Source organism: Danio rerio, chromosome 11, assembly GCF_052040795.2.
Source record: "Danio rerio strain M-AB ecotype USA chromosome 11, GRCz13ab, whole genome shotgun sequence".
Lineage (NCBI taxonomy): Eukaryota > Metazoa > Chordata > Actinopteri > Cypriniformes > Danionidae > Danio > Danio rerio.
In genome coordinates this window covers 22,387,678-22,406,806 of record NC_141031.1, presented here as the reverse complement: position 1 = coordinate 22,406,806, position 19,129 = coordinate 22,387,678, and the positions used below count along the sequence as shown (strand labels likewise).

Sequence of the window (19,129 nt, the reverse complement as noted above, 5' to 3'; positions counted from 1 at the left end):
ATCTCCCCTGCATCTGTGTTTGTGTTGCCGGTGTGAAAATCAGATGTAGTGCACATGTAGTGGGGGGTTTCATAGCCCTTTAAATCAATAATTGTTAATGTTGTGATGTTTCTTAGGACTGGTTGGTTTGGTTCGTTGATTGTAATGCTTAAAGACTTTAATAAAAATCCCTATGAGAAAAATTAATGGAAAATTCTTCCAGAATCAGCGCTTCTGAAAATGGGAGCATGCAACAATGCACATCATATAACGTTGAGGTAGAAACAAAAAAATTATGCTTGGCAAGAGACTTACGTTGGTTTAGAGGCCTCTGCTTGATCTGTCTGAAGTTTCTGTCCTCCTTCCACCTCCATGGTGCAGTAAACAATTCGGTTTGGTGCTAAAGACTTCAGACCCTGTACCTCCATAATCACCACCTGTGAAGTAAACAAGAAAAGAGCAATGAAAAAAGACTCTTAAAAAATGACTGCCTAGTAGAAAATACAATCAAAAATAGCTGATGTTATCAAAGTCAAGGAAAATGTGTTGCGTTGGCAGCCATACAGTAGTTATTTCTGTCATTCAAGGCTCTCTTTACACCTACAGTAGTAGTAATATGTGTTTTTGTCAATCCAATCACAAACGGATAATGCTGTACATGCTGTAGGAGTACACAGGATCTAATATGATTTAAACACTTTTAGAGGTAGTCAAAATGCACTGTATTGAATTGTTTTCATTTTCAATTGCTTTTAAAAACTAATTTGGTGAAATATAATGCCACAAACAGCCACAAAAGACTGTCTACAATCTGCTACTGAACTAAATTGTAATTATTGTTAGATGTTTGTGATAAAGTATACAATAACAAGGATACATACATAACTGCTGTACCAAAACACACAGATTATAAGTGAATTGGCAGTTGCCAGCCACATGCTTTTTAACTAACTTGATTTCCTAATCATTTCTAAAACTTGTAACATGGGTTTGATTATTTAACAGCTCCCACATAAGTTATGCAGAGCAAAAAAGGGTAACAATTTACAATAAGCACATTAATAATGCTGTCTTATTATGTGAACTACACATTACTTTATAATGAACTAATGATGAGTTAATGTATGCGCTGATCATGAACTAACTTTAACTACAACATGAGACACATGAGTTCATGTGTGAATAACGGCTACCTTAATTACTTGGTAGTACATGTTTTTTTTTTTTTTGTTAATTAATGTATCAATTACCACATTAGTTTATGCTTAATTTAACCACCATGGACTCATTAGCTGTTAGCATATAATGTCATGACTTTACTTGGGGGGGCTGACATAATGACATAATTATACTGTTAATGTATAATTACGTCATGACTTTACTTAAAGGGCACATCACTATTAACTCATTCTTAACTACTAATTAACTCCTTATACATGTCCAACTAGTGTGTTTACACTGAATAACAATAGAAAAGTGTTCTGTTAACAGTTTAAACACAGGACTTCATGAGTAATTAAGGATAAGTTAATGGTGATGTGCCTCGTCAAGTAAAGTCATGACATAATTATACATTAACAGTTGCTAAAGATTTGTCGGCTGCACATCCATGATGCAAATCTCTTATTCAACCACATCCCAAAGGTGCTCTATTGAATTGAGTTATGGTGACTGTGGAGGCCATTTGAGTACAGTGAACTAATTATCATGTTCAAGAAACCAGTTTGAGATGATTCACGATTTATGACGCGTTATCCTGCTGGAAGTACTGTAGCTATCAGAAGATGGGTACACTGTGGTCATAAAGAGATCCCCCACACCATTAAACCACCAGCAGCAGCCTGAACCATTGATAGAAGGCAGGATTGATCCATGCTTTCATGTTGTTAACACCAAATTCTGACCCTACCATCTGAATGTCAAAGCAGAAATCAAAACTCATCAGACTAGGCAACGTTTCTATTGTAAAATGTTTATTTTCATTCTCTATAAATCCTAGAGATGATTGTGCATGAAAATCCCAGTATCAGCAGTTTCTGGAATACTCAGACCAGTACGTCTGGCACCAACAACCATGTCAAGTTCAAAGCCACTTAAATCACCTTTCTTCCCCATTCTGATGCTTGGTTTAAACTTCAGCAGATCGTCTTGACCATGTCTACATGCCTAAATGAATTGAGTTGTTGTCATGTGATTGGCTGATTAGAGATTTGCGTTAACAGTTAGACAGATGTACCTAATAAAGTGGTTGGTGATATAAACAGTTAACAAAATTTCCTAAAATTGACAAATCAACTTATCCACTTGGATGTAACCACTTTCTATCACTTTCGGCCCAGATAAAATCTGGGTTAGGGAAAAGATGAAATTTGAAAGCTGTTTACACAATGCCATTTTCTAAAGATGAAAACTAAAAATAAAATGGTTTTCCGTTAAAGTATTAAAAAATGATACCCTTTATGGTCTTTGTAAACTGAAAAAAAAAGTAAAACCTGTAGCTTCTTTTTAATTGTACTCATTCAATGAATCATTTCATCCAGTTCATAATTCAGATTGACTCATTTATGAATCAGACTTTTCAGGCTAACAGCTGGAGGGTTATCAGTGAAATTAACTGGACTTTTAGTGTTTTATAAATGATGTGCATCTTTTTTGAAGCCAATATTGTTGCTGCATTAACAAAAAGCCATTGTTTGTCACATATTTTTATGGATTTTCCTTAGTAGAAAGAAAGCAATTTGAATTTGGAACAGAACGAGAGTGAATAATTGATCCCCATATTGTATTTTTTGGGTGAACTAATCCTTTGACATGCAGGATAAGTTAGATCCATCTTGATATATTGCCACACACACACACACACACACACACACACACACACACACACACACACACACACACACACACACACACAGAGAGAGAGAGAGAGAGAGAGAGAGAGAGAGAGAGCCGTCATGCATAAGGAGAGTGGATGGGAGATGTGTCAGATAAAGCCATCATCACAAAGGTATCAGTGAAAAGAGAACGAGCTGTTAACACGCGACATACATCACATGGCTTTATTGCCCTCTTCTTCAGGGAATATCTCCTCTCAGATACTGTCACTTGATTAAAGCTAGCTTTTTAGCAGGCTGTCACTGCCACTCAGGATTTTCTGTCTGGTTTGTGCTAAGTACAGCTTGAAAACACACACACACACACTCACAAATTTGAAATATTCCTGTCCTCTTTTAAACCTGCACAACAAACAGAAAGTGACATTTTCAATTTGTCGCCCTTTGCAAATCAAAGAGCAATTTATCGCTTGTACACCAGCATGGTTTGTAATATGTGATGGTGATATGCAATGTTGTAATGAGATGTTCAAAGCAATGGCAGCACAAATTAGATTTTCACTCGATAAAAGGAAAGACGGAAATCCAACGTGAGGCCAGTGATGAATGTCAAGATCATCATAGATTCAATTATTTCATCAGAACATTGTTGTGGTCAAATCAATTCCTATCAAATCAGAAGCTAAAATAAGATTGTGGTGAAAAGAAAAGAGGCGATGTCGGGTTTGTATTTGTTTCTTGTGCTCATGTAAATTCTCGTTTCCTAAGTGTGGGCAATGAGATGAGTTCAGGGATATAAAAAGATCTGAAAAGAAGCCAAAAAGATATTTGTGAGAGAATCCATGAATTCTGATGCTAAGTTATTGGGAATACAAATTGTGCAGGTTTTGCAGATCCAGATTTTAGCCACCACACAGGGTCATACTTTATTTTGATGGTCCGTTTGTTGAATTTAAGTTACATGCCAATTAATTCTCATTAGATTATAAGCAGACTGTTAGGTTGGAGTTGGGGTTAAGGTGAGTCTTAGTTGACATGTACCTGCAAAGTTTCTTATAGTCAGTTAAATGTCTGTTGAATGAGCAGTGTGAACAGACATTAAGCAAAGAGTATACTAATGCACAAATGGACCATCAAAATAAAGTGCTCCTCCACACTGTAAAAAGCTATTATTCTCTTTACTTTAAAATATCAGTAAACCCATTGACTTCACTTGACATTTATAAACAGCACATATTTAATGTGCATATTTAATTTAAACATATTTAATAACTAATCGCTTTTTACAGTGCAATCAAGAGTATTAAAGAGATAGTTCACCTAAAAATAAAGTTCTGTCATCATTTATTCACACTTCATTTGTTCAAAATCTATATTTATATATTTCCGTCTTCTGTAAAACATAAAATAAGTTTTTCTTTTGAAGAATCCTGGTAGCTGCACCTATAGACGAATTACCATGTTTGTAAGCATTAAGGATGCGTGCGCAGCGAGGTAGCAGAAAAAAAAAACGAGAGCGCTAGCATATACAGTACAGCGAGAGAATGACATCCTACGTGGTACAGAGTTTGTTGTCTTAGAAATACGTTATATTGATTACATATTATATATATATTATTTACATAATGCTTTCAGCGTATTATAAAAGCTTGTCACACAGTGATAAGCACAGTTATTCTGCAAAATTAACTTTAAAGTGAGCGGCGTTTATCTGACAGGTTCATTTGCGATAGTACCCTACCAAAGGATATTGTATAAAATGAAATAGCCAAGCATCCAGCCCCAAATATACAATCTCATTGTTCTGTGTGGTCATGTCCAAGAAATAATGTTCCATGATTACCAGATTCAAAACTATGTAGTGCTAAAAACTGAGGTTCTGCCTAGCCAAAGACAAGGAAAAAAGACGGAGCTAGTGTTATACCGGGCCTGGGTAATCATCAACAAGCAAAACTACTGCATTCTGACAGCGAACTACACCTGAACTTATGGGAGGGTATGTGAACTTACATATAGGGGTAAAGTTGGTTTTATATTTGCACGTTTGGATTTCTCCTTAATAATATAATTTCATAAAAGTATTATTTGCAAACTCTAAATAGCGTAATCATATTAGCAGCCAATGACTATCAAAGTACAGCATTGTACACAGTCAAATAAACAGTGTTAATGTTGTTTTCAAGTCACACTTGCAGGTTATATCAGACCGAATATTCAAAGTGCCGTGGTAAACAATATAGGATGTGTGTCACAAGTTGTCACTGAATGAATTTGTGAATACAAAACCAACTTTACCTTAATAACTTTGTAATATAAACACTTTCACGTTTCATTCTAAGCATTCAGTGTCCGCAGTTTAATTAAACATGTTTTACTGTTTATGCTGAAATTATTGCTGAAATCAAAAACGTGTAATGTGTATGATTCAGCATAGTGTGAACATACCTGATATAAAATGAGACCTGCAGAGTCGAGCATTTTTAATTAGGTCGTCACTTCATTCAGCTCCCTTTTAAAGACGTCTGCAGTTGGAATTAAAGCAGTGTGGTGTACGGTAAAAGTTAAGTTTTCTATTTTTGGACTTTCAAATTTGGCATCAACACAACATGTTTACTATTGCCACCCGTCTCTTTTTGCAACCAAGAACCCTTGTGACGCCATGTGTGATGTAGGTTGGTAATTTGTCTATTGACTTTCATAGTCATTTCTATTACTACTATAGAAGTCAATGGGTGCCAGCAACCAGCATTCTTCAAAATATCTTATTTTTGTGTGTTCAAAAGAAGAAAGTAACTCAAATAGGTTTAAAATCAGTTCATATAAGTTAAATCAACTCATAAGGTTGATTTAATTTCAGCTTAAAAATTTAAGACAACGAGGATGTTTTTGCAGTGTAAGATGAATAAGTTATGAACAATACTTTTACAGCATTTATTAATCATAGTTCCACATTTAAAAATGCATTATTAACATCCAAATTCATGCTTGTTACCATTAATTAAAGCACTGTGAATTAAACTAACACTGAAAAACTGTATAAGGTTAACTAACATGAACAAATACTGTACACTGTAAAAATGCAGGGTTCCACTCAATTCATCCATGTTGTCCAAATAAAAATTAAGTTAACTTAAAACTTTTAACAAATTTATGTGGATTGAACATAAAAAAATGAAGTTGTCCAAATGAAATCTTAAGAATTGTGTTGTTTCAGCTCATTGTAAATAAGTAGTTTGAACGAGCAAAAAATATTTTTTGAGTGTAGTAAATGCATTGTTCATTGTTTGTTCATGTTAGTGAATGCATTAAATGACAATACCTAATACAACCTTATTGTAAAGTGTTACCAATTAATTTTACTAATACCAGTAAATGGACTGCTTCTAACCTTGGTAGATCATATGTATGTATGCCTTTAGAAAATTCCTAACTGTGTTTTAATGCCAAAAAGACGTAGTAAATTATCTTTTATGTATTGTATTCTAAATTAAATTTGGTTCATGCATTTTATTCTGAAACCCAATTCAGATCATTCCACAGATGTACTTTATAGTTGTGGTGTAAATCAAAAGGCTGCTTGTTCAAATGGCTGTTTTTTGGCCTAAAAATAAAAAGAGGAAAAAGGGAAATTACCTAATTGCCTAAATTAGTTTATCTCAGGAGTCCTTTGAGATATCTACCTCAGTTGTAAAATATGAGCATACTATTTTCTCTTTTATTTTGTCCTTTGTCACTTACCTCAGCTATAGCTAAATTTTGACAAAAAGGATCTAAAAAAACTCAAAGACGTTTTATAAAACTAACATCATGCTAATAAGTTACAAACTATCCATAACATCCTGCTTTTCCTTCATATGCCGCCATATTTGTCCTAAATTGTTGTCAACCCACAAAATAATTTCACCCTAAGCTGAAAGATAAATGATGTATATCAAAGTGTTTGTCTCTTGTGGTTTGAATACAGTCAGTGCTTTTTTAGACAGGGATATTACACTAATCCAGAAATATACACCACACTTTCTATAATATAAACTTTAAACAGCATTTTGTTCATTGTAGAAATGAACTTCTACATGCTTGGTGATCAGCCAATCCGTTATAAACTGCAGTCTTGACATCGATACCTATGAGATCTCCTTGTTTAGAGTGTCACGAGGTCATGTTTTGAACAACATTCCCGGAAAAAGTGACACTCTAATCCATGCAGTTAAACAGGAACACTTACCTCCAGTGTGAAAGACAAAACAACGTCAGACTTGGAGAGCTGGTTCTCGTCCTCCTGGCCCATGTCAATGATGGATGTGTTGTGGCCTCTTTTGAGCTTCTGCAGTTTAAACTCTCCTCCTTTGGACACTGGCATGCTTTCCAGATTGGCCATCAGCAGGTTCACCGATGACTTCAGCTCCTCAATGTACATGGCCTCCATGTCCCTGGACACAAACTTAGGGAAGCGGCCAGCCTGTTCAAGCAGGTAAAGAGAGAAAAAACAATTCTTTAGAATTAGAATGTCTTAATTGGCATTGTACAATGTGCATCTACATTTTTTTTTTTTGACTTCCAGTACAAAAAATCAACAAGCACACACATACAATGGCAAGTGAAACATGTAAAGAAATATAGAGCAAATAGTGCAAGGCAAGTACAGCAAGCAATGACAACATTGCAATAAATGTTTTTTTACTTGGATGTTTTGTCTTGTTTCTAGTCCAAATATCTAAAAATTCTTAAAATTAAGAAGCATTTTCTAGACAAGTAAAAGATATGATCCTGTTTAAATAAATAATAAGTCAATTTTTAGTGATTTTTCCTTAAAACAAGCAAATATTCCTCCAATGGGGTAAGCTAAGTAAAGCTATTTTGTTTTCTTTTGACATAAGATTATTTTCCATAAAGAAAAACATTTTTTTGAACAAGCATTGCAGGATAAAGTCCATTAAGTCAGTATTGTACAGAGATTAAAGCAGAAATGAGATGTAGTAAATATTAGAGGTAGACGAATTTTCAACTAAATTCACCTTTATTTGTATAGTGCTTTTACAATGTAAATTGTGTCAAAAGCAGTTTCACAATAAAACTCAAGAGCTTAGGTGCTGAGAAATTAAATATTTAAGTTGAATTTTTTGATGGTATGTTTATAAAAACATTTCAAGAATCCAGAGGTTTGTGCCTTAAGTGATTGATAGCTTTTTCCAGAGTGTATCAGAATGAAAAGAAGTGTGAACGATACTTTTGGCAAATTTTGGGCTGTCATATGCAGAAATATATATATATATATATATATATATATATATATATATATATATATATATATATATATATATATATATATATATATATATATATATATATATAGTAAAAGTCAGAATTATTAGCTCTCCTGAATTATTAGTCCTCGTTTATTTTTCCCCAATTTCTGTTTAACAGAGAGAAGATTTTTTCAACACATTTCTAAACATAAAAGTTTTAATAACTCATTTCTAATAACTGATTTATTTTATCTTTGCCATGATGACAGCAAATGATAATTTACTAGATATTTTCAAGACACTTCTATACAGCTTAAAGTGACATTTAAAGGCTTAAATTTAAAGTTAACTAGGCAGGTTGGGGTAATTAAGCAAGTTATTGTATAACGATGGGTTTTTTGTAGACTATCAAAGAAACATAGCTTAAAGGGGCTAATAATTTTGACCTTAAAATGGTTTTAAAAACAATTAAACTGCTTTTATTCTAGCCAAAATAAAACAAATAAGACTTTCTCCAGAAGAAAAAATATTATTAGACATACTGTGAAAATTTGCTTGCTCTGTAAAACATCATTTGGGAAATATTAAAAAATAAATAAATAAAAATAGAGAAGGGGCTAATAATTCTGACTTCAACTGTATTTAGAGAGGTTGTCTGTTATCTTAATCCCATGCAAATTAATCATGTGTGTAATTTGAAAAGTAAAAATTCACCTGCAATTTTTGCCAAACACAGTGGTCCTTTGACAGTACTAGTCCTGTGCAAAACATGTATCTAACACATATATCCATGTGCATCATTTTATCAACTTTTTTATGAAGAGTGGAGTGTTTTGAAAGTGTGGTGAGCTTTGGGTCATACAGTATTAATACACACTATACCACACAATTTGCAGAAAGAGAAAGCTGAAAACCATGAGAAGAGCAAAAAACTTATAACATGTATGGAGTTTATAGAAGCGTTTGGTAAGGAACATTGATCTGTTTATGATATTCCTCTGTTTATGATATGATATTTGATTTATATTTATATTTTTTAAATAAACCTCCTTGAGATCGTAATCCCAGAGATTATCAGTAAATCAGGAAAAAAAGAGCTTTACTTTGATAAAAGAAAGCAGTTATTAGAAATGAGTTATTAAAACTACTGTATTATGTTTAGAAATGTGTTCTCTCATTTAAACAGAAATTGGGGAAAAACATATAGTTTACAGTGGGGCTAATAATTCTGGAGGGCTAATAATTCTGATTTCAACTGTACTGGGTATGTATGTGGGATTGAGTGTGGTGTGACACATAGTTCCCAGGTAATACTAATTCCATCTAAATAGGGGATAGGAGTGACATAACCAGACATTGTGGTTCTGTACTATATCTAACTGTACTTTGTGTGTAGTATTTAAAGATGGACACTTACTTTTGTGAATTGATCAGCCATTTGCAGTCGCCCATCCAGTTCTCTTCTGATTTGGGCAGCCTGTTCATCAGGATTGTCCAGCTGTAATACACAAAACATTTTACTGGATCTACACTGACATTCCAATCACCTTTACTCCAGGTTACAGGATCAACCTGTATCTGACCTTCAACATTACAATAAACAATGTCAAAATATATCAGCTGCATAGAAAAGGTCATCATTTACTAATACTCACATTCACTGTGTGTTTGTGTGCGTTTACATAAGTTTATTAAATGTAAAAGGGCAATGCAGATCAGACCCAAATAAGAAAGTTCAAAAAGTAGAATGAATTTAATTGATCAAAAGTACAGTAAGAGTAAAATAAATGCATTAATTATTTAAAATATTTATCTTTTAAAAAATTATGGTATATATTTTTGTTAATAAAAATAATCCCCTTTTTCTAATTTTTATTTGTTAAAGAATCCTGAAAAAAAGCATCAGAGTCTACACAAAAAATTCTATTCATTTATGCATTTTCCTTCGATTTAGTCTCTATTTCAGAGGTCACCACAGTGAAATAAACTGCCAACTATTCCAGCATATGTTTTACATAGCAGATGTCCTTTCAGCGGCAACCCAATACAGGGAAACACCCAAACATATAACTATATGGCCAATTTAGTTTTTTATTGAATTCACCAATACCACATGTCTTTGGACTGTGGGGGAAAACCAGAGCACCCGGTGGAAACCCACATTAACATGGTAAAAACATACAAACTCAACACAGAAATCCCAACTGGCCCAGGCAGGACTCTAACCAGCGACGTTCCTCTTATCAGGCGACAGTGCTAACCACTGAGCCACAGTGCCACAAAAATATTACTATAACTGTTTTTGACATTGAAAATGATCTTGAGCATCAAGTCAGCTTATCAATGACTGATCCATTTCTCATAACGTCACCAAGAGAAAGTGACTTTAAAATGTTAAAATTGACTGTTGATCCTTACACAAACATAAAAAAATATATATTTTTAATGGATTTTTATGTCACAACCTTTAATACGTTAAATGGCAAAATATACAACTGGAACTAAGCACATTTTGTACTGCATAAATGTATGTGTCCATACTCATGCACAGTACTTGCTTCTGAGGACCAAATATTTCTCTCGAGTGCACCATAAAGGAAGTTTGAATCTTTATTCATAATTCTGACTGTCATTTGACAACCAGAAATATATCCTGAGTAATCTACATGGATATGGTGTATATACACACATACACACACACACACACACACACACACACACACACAGACACACACAGACACACACACACACACACACAGACACACACACACACACACACACACACACACACACACACACACACACACACACACACACACACACACACACACAGACACACACACAGACACACACACACACACACACACACACACACACACACACACAGAGATAATGGAGATTAGGACATAGGCATAATGTATTTTAAACTGTTTATTATATGGCTCAACCCCATCCCCCAACCCAAACCCAACAATCAGAGGTAATTTATGGCAAAATCTTAATGTGATAAGACCAAGTTTGAATTTAAGCATTTTGAATTACGGCGACACAAGGTATGTCCTAGTAAACCAGCTCAGAAGAGTACAACTAGGTCATACCCATGTCGTTATACAAATGTCTTTCTTGTAAACAGAGGTGGGTAGAGTATCCAAAATCTATACTCAAATAAATGTACAAGTTCTTGTAGAATTTTTATTAAAAAAAAGAAAAAGTAACAATCTTAAAAGTTACTAAAGTAAGACTAAAAAAGTATTTGATAAAAAAAATTACTCAAGTAAATAGTTACTAGTTAATTTTCATTATATATACAGCTGAAGTCAAAATAATTCGTCCTCCTGTGAATTTTTTTCTTTTTCAAATATTTCCCAAATTATGCTTACCAGAGCAAGAAATTCTTCACAGTATTTCCTATAATAATTTCTCTTCTGGTGAAAGTCTTACTTGTTTTATATCGACTTAACCCTTGTGTGGTGTTCATATTTTTGTTACTCAGCCAGTGTTTATGCGTCTAGTGGACCCGCTAGAGTTTTGACTTAACACAATCAAACAATTTTATGTTAAATTAATCAACAAATGTTAAACTAATCCCAATTACAAGCCATATGAACAGCAAACATGGTTAATTTTTTCCCTTTACCTTTGTTAGATCAAATTGATGAATTAATGTGCTTCTCGTTTTTTTTTTATTTTTTTTATTTTTATTATTATTATTATTAATATTATAAAAAAAATAAAACCCACAGATTTGTTTTTTCGTATTGTTCCCACCATGGTCATGGACATCATCATCAGAAGCGCCTCTTTCCTCCACGATCAATTGCAAGGCCCTCGCAGCAGATAATCTGTTGGCCATCTTGATCACTTGTGTTAAGGTACCACACTGGCAAAGTCTTATTTACTCTGCCCCTAATTTGCAGATGGGACAAGCTTGGTTCCCGCAAGAGAGAGGGTAAAATGTGCAGGGAACCATGATTTGTCCTTCACCAAAATTGACTGATTTCTGTGAGAATCTCGGGTTCATGTGTGTTCTAATAGGTCTTCTGCAGTATTTGTGATGATCGAGATGCAGTTCAACAGATGATTCATCAGAAAAATCTACCTATTGCCACTTTTCCAAATGATCAACTAGAAGTCAAGCTGTTATTTGTTGCTCTTACAATTAGGATTGACAACAAAACTTTTCTCAGGTAGTGCACATTGCCAAATGTTTTAGGACACCCTTCCAAACACTTAAATGCATGATTTCCAATCACTTCCATGGCCACAGGTTTATCATATTGATTACAGACATGCAGATACTTCTTAAAGCATTTGTACCATGGTCAACTATTAATGGCTTTACCATATCAAAGTGAAAACAACTGAGAACAACGGCAACTTAGTCACAAAGTAGTAGGTCATGGAAAATCATGTTTGTGTATAAGTGAGAGAAAGAGATCTTTGCACACCTTGATATGATTGAGAAAATAAAATATAAGCAGCTCAGCTCTCAGTACATAGTAAACACAGTAAGTGAATTAATGCACACACACACACACACACTATAATTTGCTGTTTTCCTCCATATAACTCCATATAAACGCCAGAAACTTTTTTGCCTAAAGGGTTAATGGTGACAACCGATGATCAACTGTAAAATTTACACATTTTTCCTCCTGCTAACAGGGCAAACCAGCAACAACAAGAATGCATGATTATATGGTGTCAAGTCTTTGCAAACAAAAAAAGTGGTTATAATGGACGTCAATGGTGCAAAAACAGCCACTAACATAATGAAAGGGTAGTCTATTTGAACAACACAAAAGGGTTTAATAGCCTAAAGAGAAAGAACAACACAAGGGTGTGTAAAGGATGACTTGAATTGTAATTTTCTTGCACAGATGACTAGCCTTTAAGCTAACTGCTTTTAAAGCTAGAAAAATCTTGCTTGCCAAGAAAGATTCACTTTAGTACTACTTTAATTAGCAATTGTTGTTATTCTACCACTTAGGGCCCAGCCAAAAAATCAACACTTATCTGGCAGCCGGAAGGGTATAAAAAATTCAGCATGTCAATTTTCATCCTTCAAACGTCTTTGTTTTTGATTTAAGACCAAGAAAAACAACACCATACGATGTGGCCTATGTATGTTTGATACCAAAGGGTTTGAACTAATGGTAAGTTCAGAGCATTATGAGGGAAGAATTGGCCAGTCAGATCCATGGTCGGGTGGAGAGCCATCTGGACAGGCTGAGTCCACGGTGTCCCCCTTCCTGACTCCAGCTGGGCTAAAATCAGTCCTCAAAAAGCTACAAACACCTACACGCTACCATGAGGATTCCTACATGCAAGTTCACACACAAACACACAGACACACAGACACACAGACACACAGACACACAGACACACACACACGCACACACACACACACACACACACACACACACACGCACACACACACACATACACACACCAATGCTCTTACAGCATATGCACCGCTCATACAGAACAATGAGTGCATATAATTGTGCAGACAAACCTAATTACAACACATGCTCACACCACACAGGCATGAGTTTGTGTCCAAGTTCTGTCCCACACATCCAGTACATGTACACACACTTCACATGACGCCAGTGTGTGGGAGTTTTCATAATGACATGCTTAATGTTTGTGACAAATAACAGGACAGGTGTCCAAGACACAGATAAGTCTCTTCCAAGATTCTTTCCACCTGTGCTATGATAACTAGCCAGGCAATTTCAAGGTGTTTCAGACCTGTTTTATAGAATTTCTTCAATCCTCAAGCTTTTTTCATAAAACAGGAAAAAACTTGACCTGTTTGCTCTTTCTTTTTGCTCTTGCTAGATTCTTGCATTGTTATTTTGAGTTTGAAAGCAGAGGCTTGGTTCTTTGTTTTGATATATGCAATGCTTATACAATCCTACACTGTAAAACCCAATAAGTTAAGGTAACTCAAACCATTTGAAGAAACCGATTGCAACAAACCATTTTAGTTCAAAAACGAATCCTAATGAGTACTACGAAATAAAGAGAACTCAAACCAACTGAGTACCGTAAAACCCAATAATTTAAGGCAACTTAAACCATTTGAGGAAACCAATTGCCACAAACCATTTGAGTTCAAAAAACTAATCTATTTAAGTACTGTGAACTTATTCTATGTAAGTTGCAGTTATGAGGTATTTAACTCATTACCTTCAACACTGAGTTCAAAACTCTTTTTTTAAAATGAGTAAAATTAACTCTTAGTAAATTTTGAGGTAACTACACTCAATTCATTTGATAAAGTTGACTGTTGGGTTTTACAGTGTAGCAGAAAGTTTTCTCGGATCTGTCAAATTTAGTCAAAATCATCAAAACTTCTGGCAGTAGCTTGAAACTTTAAAAAATGTTGGCAGGGAAAAGTTAACAGGATCCAAATGCAGTGTTTATAATAGAACTAAACTAAACCAAAAAGTTAGCACATTTTTATTTGTTATATGCAAATATTTAACCCTCTATCTCTGCCTCGGCTGTGTCAGATAAACAGCACAGTGACAGACACGAAGGAAGTAGATCTCACGTAACATTTGTGAGAAATACTACTGTAGGAACTTTACCAATTCTTATTCAATGTATTTGTTGTGGAGTTGCAACGATGAGTCACACACAATGTCATTACAAAGTTTACGCAAACACACACACACACACTGCAAATATGAGAGGATACATGCTAATATCCATTGCTGTATGGTCATGCTAATATCCATTGCGCACGTCTAGTTTTGTTGATATTATTATACATGTTACTTTGGAGATATGTTAATACATGGCTGTCAATAAAATCAATGGGCAGGAAAACCGCACTCCTACGTCACGTTGCTGTGGCCTCAAAATTTGAGGGATTTGGATCGTATTTTAACATCATGAAATTTTAAAAAAGGGACTTAATGTCTTTATATCAACCCAAAATGACTGTGGACACACTACGCACACGCTCTGTCCAAACAGCTTACAAAAGATGATTTCACCATAGGTGCCCTTTAAGTCAGAAGTCATTAAACAGAACTACCTAGACTTAATGTAGAAACTATACTGTTTTCCCTAAACAGCATAGTTGTGAGCGGTCACAAACATTATAAAAGAGATATTAGCTTCTGAAGCTGCAACAGAGCAGCTCCTCATTCTGCTGTGATAGACTGAAGCATTCAATGCTGAAGATGAATCAGCATTCAGTCTTTCTCACACAAGCCTTATGTCTAAGCTGCCTTTTTCTTTGTGTTGACATCGCAATGACAAACCAGCTAATACAGAAAAAACTGTCACCACAGTCATTTTGCTGCTCAGTGAGGCTTTTGATTAGCTCTTAATTTATTTATCTGCTCTGTCTTTGAGCCTGGCACACCATAACTTGAAAATAAATGTAAAGGAGATGCATGGTCTCTACTGTGACACCTTTGATACACTGGGAGATTGAGCGAGGCTATTTTCAAGTCAATGGAGCTTGATAAAATGTACAATATATCCAAGCAAGGCCTTCACAGGAGTCAAACATTTATTATCAAGAGTGCAATGACACATCAGAACTTGTTGAGATTTCCTTGCACTGGTAAATGAAGCAATGCATGATGTTATTGCCTGATGATAATCAGATTTAGCGCAAACAAGACATGTGGAATTAAATTAATGTGCCTAATCTAAGTCAGCCAAGGCAGAGAGATTGTCCGCCCTGTGTGTTTATGTGTGTGTGCTAATGTTTGACAACATTAGCACACACACAGTGTCATTAAGATCAGCGTTTTTCCCCCAAAAAATATTCCATTAATATTTACACAACCTCATGCTGTTCCAGTGGAGTTAAAGAGAATAAGCATTATTTTAAAAAATTGAGACACTTTTTTATGTATTACCTTTTATTTTTAAATAGATTGTAATTTTGCTTTTAATTCTGTGATATTTTATCTTAAGTTAAAAGTGTCTTCTTGCAAAAAACTGAAAATACAATACGGGGTTCAAAACATTTTATTTAATTTCCGTTCATTTCAAGACCTAAACAAAATATTTTAGTTTAAAAAAAATTGACCAAGGATGGCTTAAAATGGTTAATGGTGCTTTGGTCTAAGGCTTTACAATAGCCCACCTAACCCATCACCCTACTTGTTCCAAACCTGTTTGACTTTCTTTCTTCTCTTGAACACAAAAGAAGTTAATTTTGAGAAAGATTGAAACCTGTAACCTTTGACCTGTCTGTGTTTACAGGTTTTCAGCTTTCTTCAAAAATTCATCTTTATAGTTCAACAGTAGAAATAAACTGGCTTGCAACCACTTGAAGGTGAGTAAACCATAAGTAAATTTTCATTTTTGAGTGAATTGTCCTTTTAAAGGAAACCTACTGTAGGTAACCCCTTTTTTTCAGATTTAATATAAGTCTTTTGTGTCTCCAGAATGTGTCTGTAAAGTCTCAGCTCAAAACACCCATCAGATTTTTTATTATACCTTTTATAAGATTCTATCTTACGTTTCTATGTGCCTTTCTGCGTGCCTTAATCTCCTCCTCGCTGCGTCAGACAACAGACAGACTTAAAGGGAGATTTCATGTATCGTTTGTGAGAAATAATACAATAAGAACTTTACCAATGAGTATTTGATGCATTTCATGTGCTAAGTTGCAATGATGAGTCACACACAATGTCGTTACAAAGTTTACGCGCACACACACACATACACACGGCAAATGTTGCAGGATACAGGTTAATCTCCACTGCTGTATGGATATCTGTTATGTTAAATGTACAAAATAAACGTGATTTATTGTCCACAAACCAGGATTGAATCGTCTTTCATTTATAATTGTTCTGACACGTGGCTGTGGTGATGAAGTAAAGCTGAAGTAAATCGCTGTAATTCATTACACACGTGCACTGTTTTAAAACATTTGAAACTTGTAAAACTCACTCTTGATCACATTTGATGATGATTGATGATCCTAGCAAACTGGACAGACCTTTTATTCTGGGTTGCTTTGCGCACGTCCTGTCTTGTTGATATGATTATACATGTGACTACCTGGACATGTTAATACGCAGCTGTCAATCAATTCGGTGGGTGGGGAGACCGCACTCCTACATCAAGTTGCTGTCGGTCTAAAAACTGCTCCAATTGGTCCACCATTTTTATGTTGTTAAATTTAAAAAATAAACACACTGTGTGTGTTTATATCAACCCAATATGACAGTCTAAACACACATATGTCTGTCCAAACACCGTGAAAAGTAGATTTTTCACCATAGGTGCCCTTTTTTTATGCACCAGATAAAAAACACACCTGAAATACATTTGCTAAAGGTGGCTTTTCGCTGAGGAATCCTTAATAAGCTCATTAAATTGCAGTTTCTGAAGAATGACTAAGAATGTGTATGACCGTTCACCTTCAGCATTTGTTGAAGGAAAAACAAGTGTAGAGAAAACAATGGAAAATACAAACAATTTAGTTTTTAATTTTGATGAACGTGCTTGCCATGCTGTTGGTTTTAATTTTGGATGAGTGCTTTAAAATGTATAAGTTCATCTGCTAACTCCATTTCAGTTTAGATTTGGTTGCAGAGAAACGCAGCTCTTCTGAAGTCAAGGAGACGATGGTAATTAAAAACGCCAAAGTGTTGGTTTACAGTGTTGTATGAATTGAATTTGCGGTTAAGCTCTGCAACCAATCTATCAATAACCAGTAGGCTATAAACATGCTGGATCACGACCTGATCTGTATTCAAGTGCTTCTTAAGCTTTATCTGGAGTTGAGAGTCTAATTTGTAGCCTACACCAAAGACACTGTTGGAGAAATTAGTTTTTGTTGTTGCTTTGAATATGTCAAACCCATATCAGAACAATTGTCAGCAAACCTTAGAATATATATATATATATAAATATATATACATACATACATATATATTTAAATATGTAATAATATTAATAATAATAGAAATATTGCAAATAAAACCAGCACAGTTGCTCAGTGGTTAGCACTATAACCTCATAGCAAGAAGTTGGCTGGTTCGAGTCCCGGCTGGCCCAGTAGGCATTTCCATGTGGAGTTAAATTGGATTAACTAAATTGGCCATAAATGTGTGTGTGTGTGTGTGTGTGTGTGTGTGTGTGTGTGTGTGTGTGTGTGTGTGTGTGTGTGTGTGTGTGTGTGTGTGTGTGTGTGTGTTTTGCAGTAGCCTACTGGGTTGTGGCTGGAAGGGCATCCACTGCATGAAAGATATGCTGGAAGAATTGGCGGTTCATTCTGCTGTGGCGATCTTTGAAATATAGACTAAGCTAAAGGAAAAGGAATGAATGAATGAATGAATGAATGAATGAATGAATGAATGAATGAATGAATGAATATTGCCCATCATGACCACCAATATAACAAACAATAATATTATTATCAGGATCTGCTTCTAACTATACTTTTTAAGTTTTAGGGTTAGGCTTAAAAGAAGGTTTAGGGTTTAATAATACATTTGTAGTAGTTACAAACTTTTCACTGTCAAAATTTTTCAAGCACAATCCAGTTATTTTGCTATAAATCCATGCAATCAAATTGACTGAACGCACCATATTAGCTTAGTCTAAAGGTGACTTCTGAGTGAACTGTGCTTCATACACTGCTACAGTATTGAGTCAATAGTATTGACAAAAAAGAGAAAAGCCTTAAGCAAGTAGAATAATCTGCAAGTGTTACAGTGCAATAGTATGCTAATCAGCTAACAGCATGCTACAACTGCTCGATGTTTAGCTTGTGTGGTACTTGAATAAATATTGAGTGACTATTTTTAGCCTATGTTGAAGTCTGCCTATGTTACTATGTTAATAAGTCTGAAACAAAATAAAAAAGATGAATATACAAAAGAGCCAGTTTATTAAAGTAATCAGTGGACCACCTTAGTGATTTGTAGCATTAGCTTCAGTTTAGCAGTAGAACACAATGAAAACACAGTCTCTCCCCTTCCAGATATAAACCTTAGATGACCTGCTGTGCACTCAGAATGTTCAGGAGTGCTTCTTAAACTGTGCTAGTTAAATATTTAGTCTGTTTGGTAAAGT

At 34.8% G+C, this 19,129-nt stretch overlaps 1 protein-coding gene across 19 annotated transcripts in view; it reads right to left on the bottom strand.

The window, feature by feature from the left end:
- The window catches only part of cadpsa (Ca2+-dependent activator protein for secretion a), a 246,296-nt gene that overhangs the window by 147,824 nt on the left and 79,343 nt on the right, over positions 1 to 19,129 (bottom strand). For all 19 annotated transcript variants that reach the window (XM_087273547.1, XM_087273529.1, XM_087273530.1 and 16 more), the window contains exons 5-7: positions 9,477 to 9,557; positions 7,039 to 7,272; positions 295 to 416 (exon numbers count right to left, since the gene is read on the bottom strand). In XM_087273547.1, coding sequence (XP_087129673.1) covers positions 295 to 416; positions 7,039 to 7,272; positions 9,477 to 9,557 — 437 coding nt within the window. The remainder of the gene's footprint in view (positions 1 to 294; positions 417 to 7,038; positions 7,273 to 9,476; positions 9,558 to 19,129) is intronic.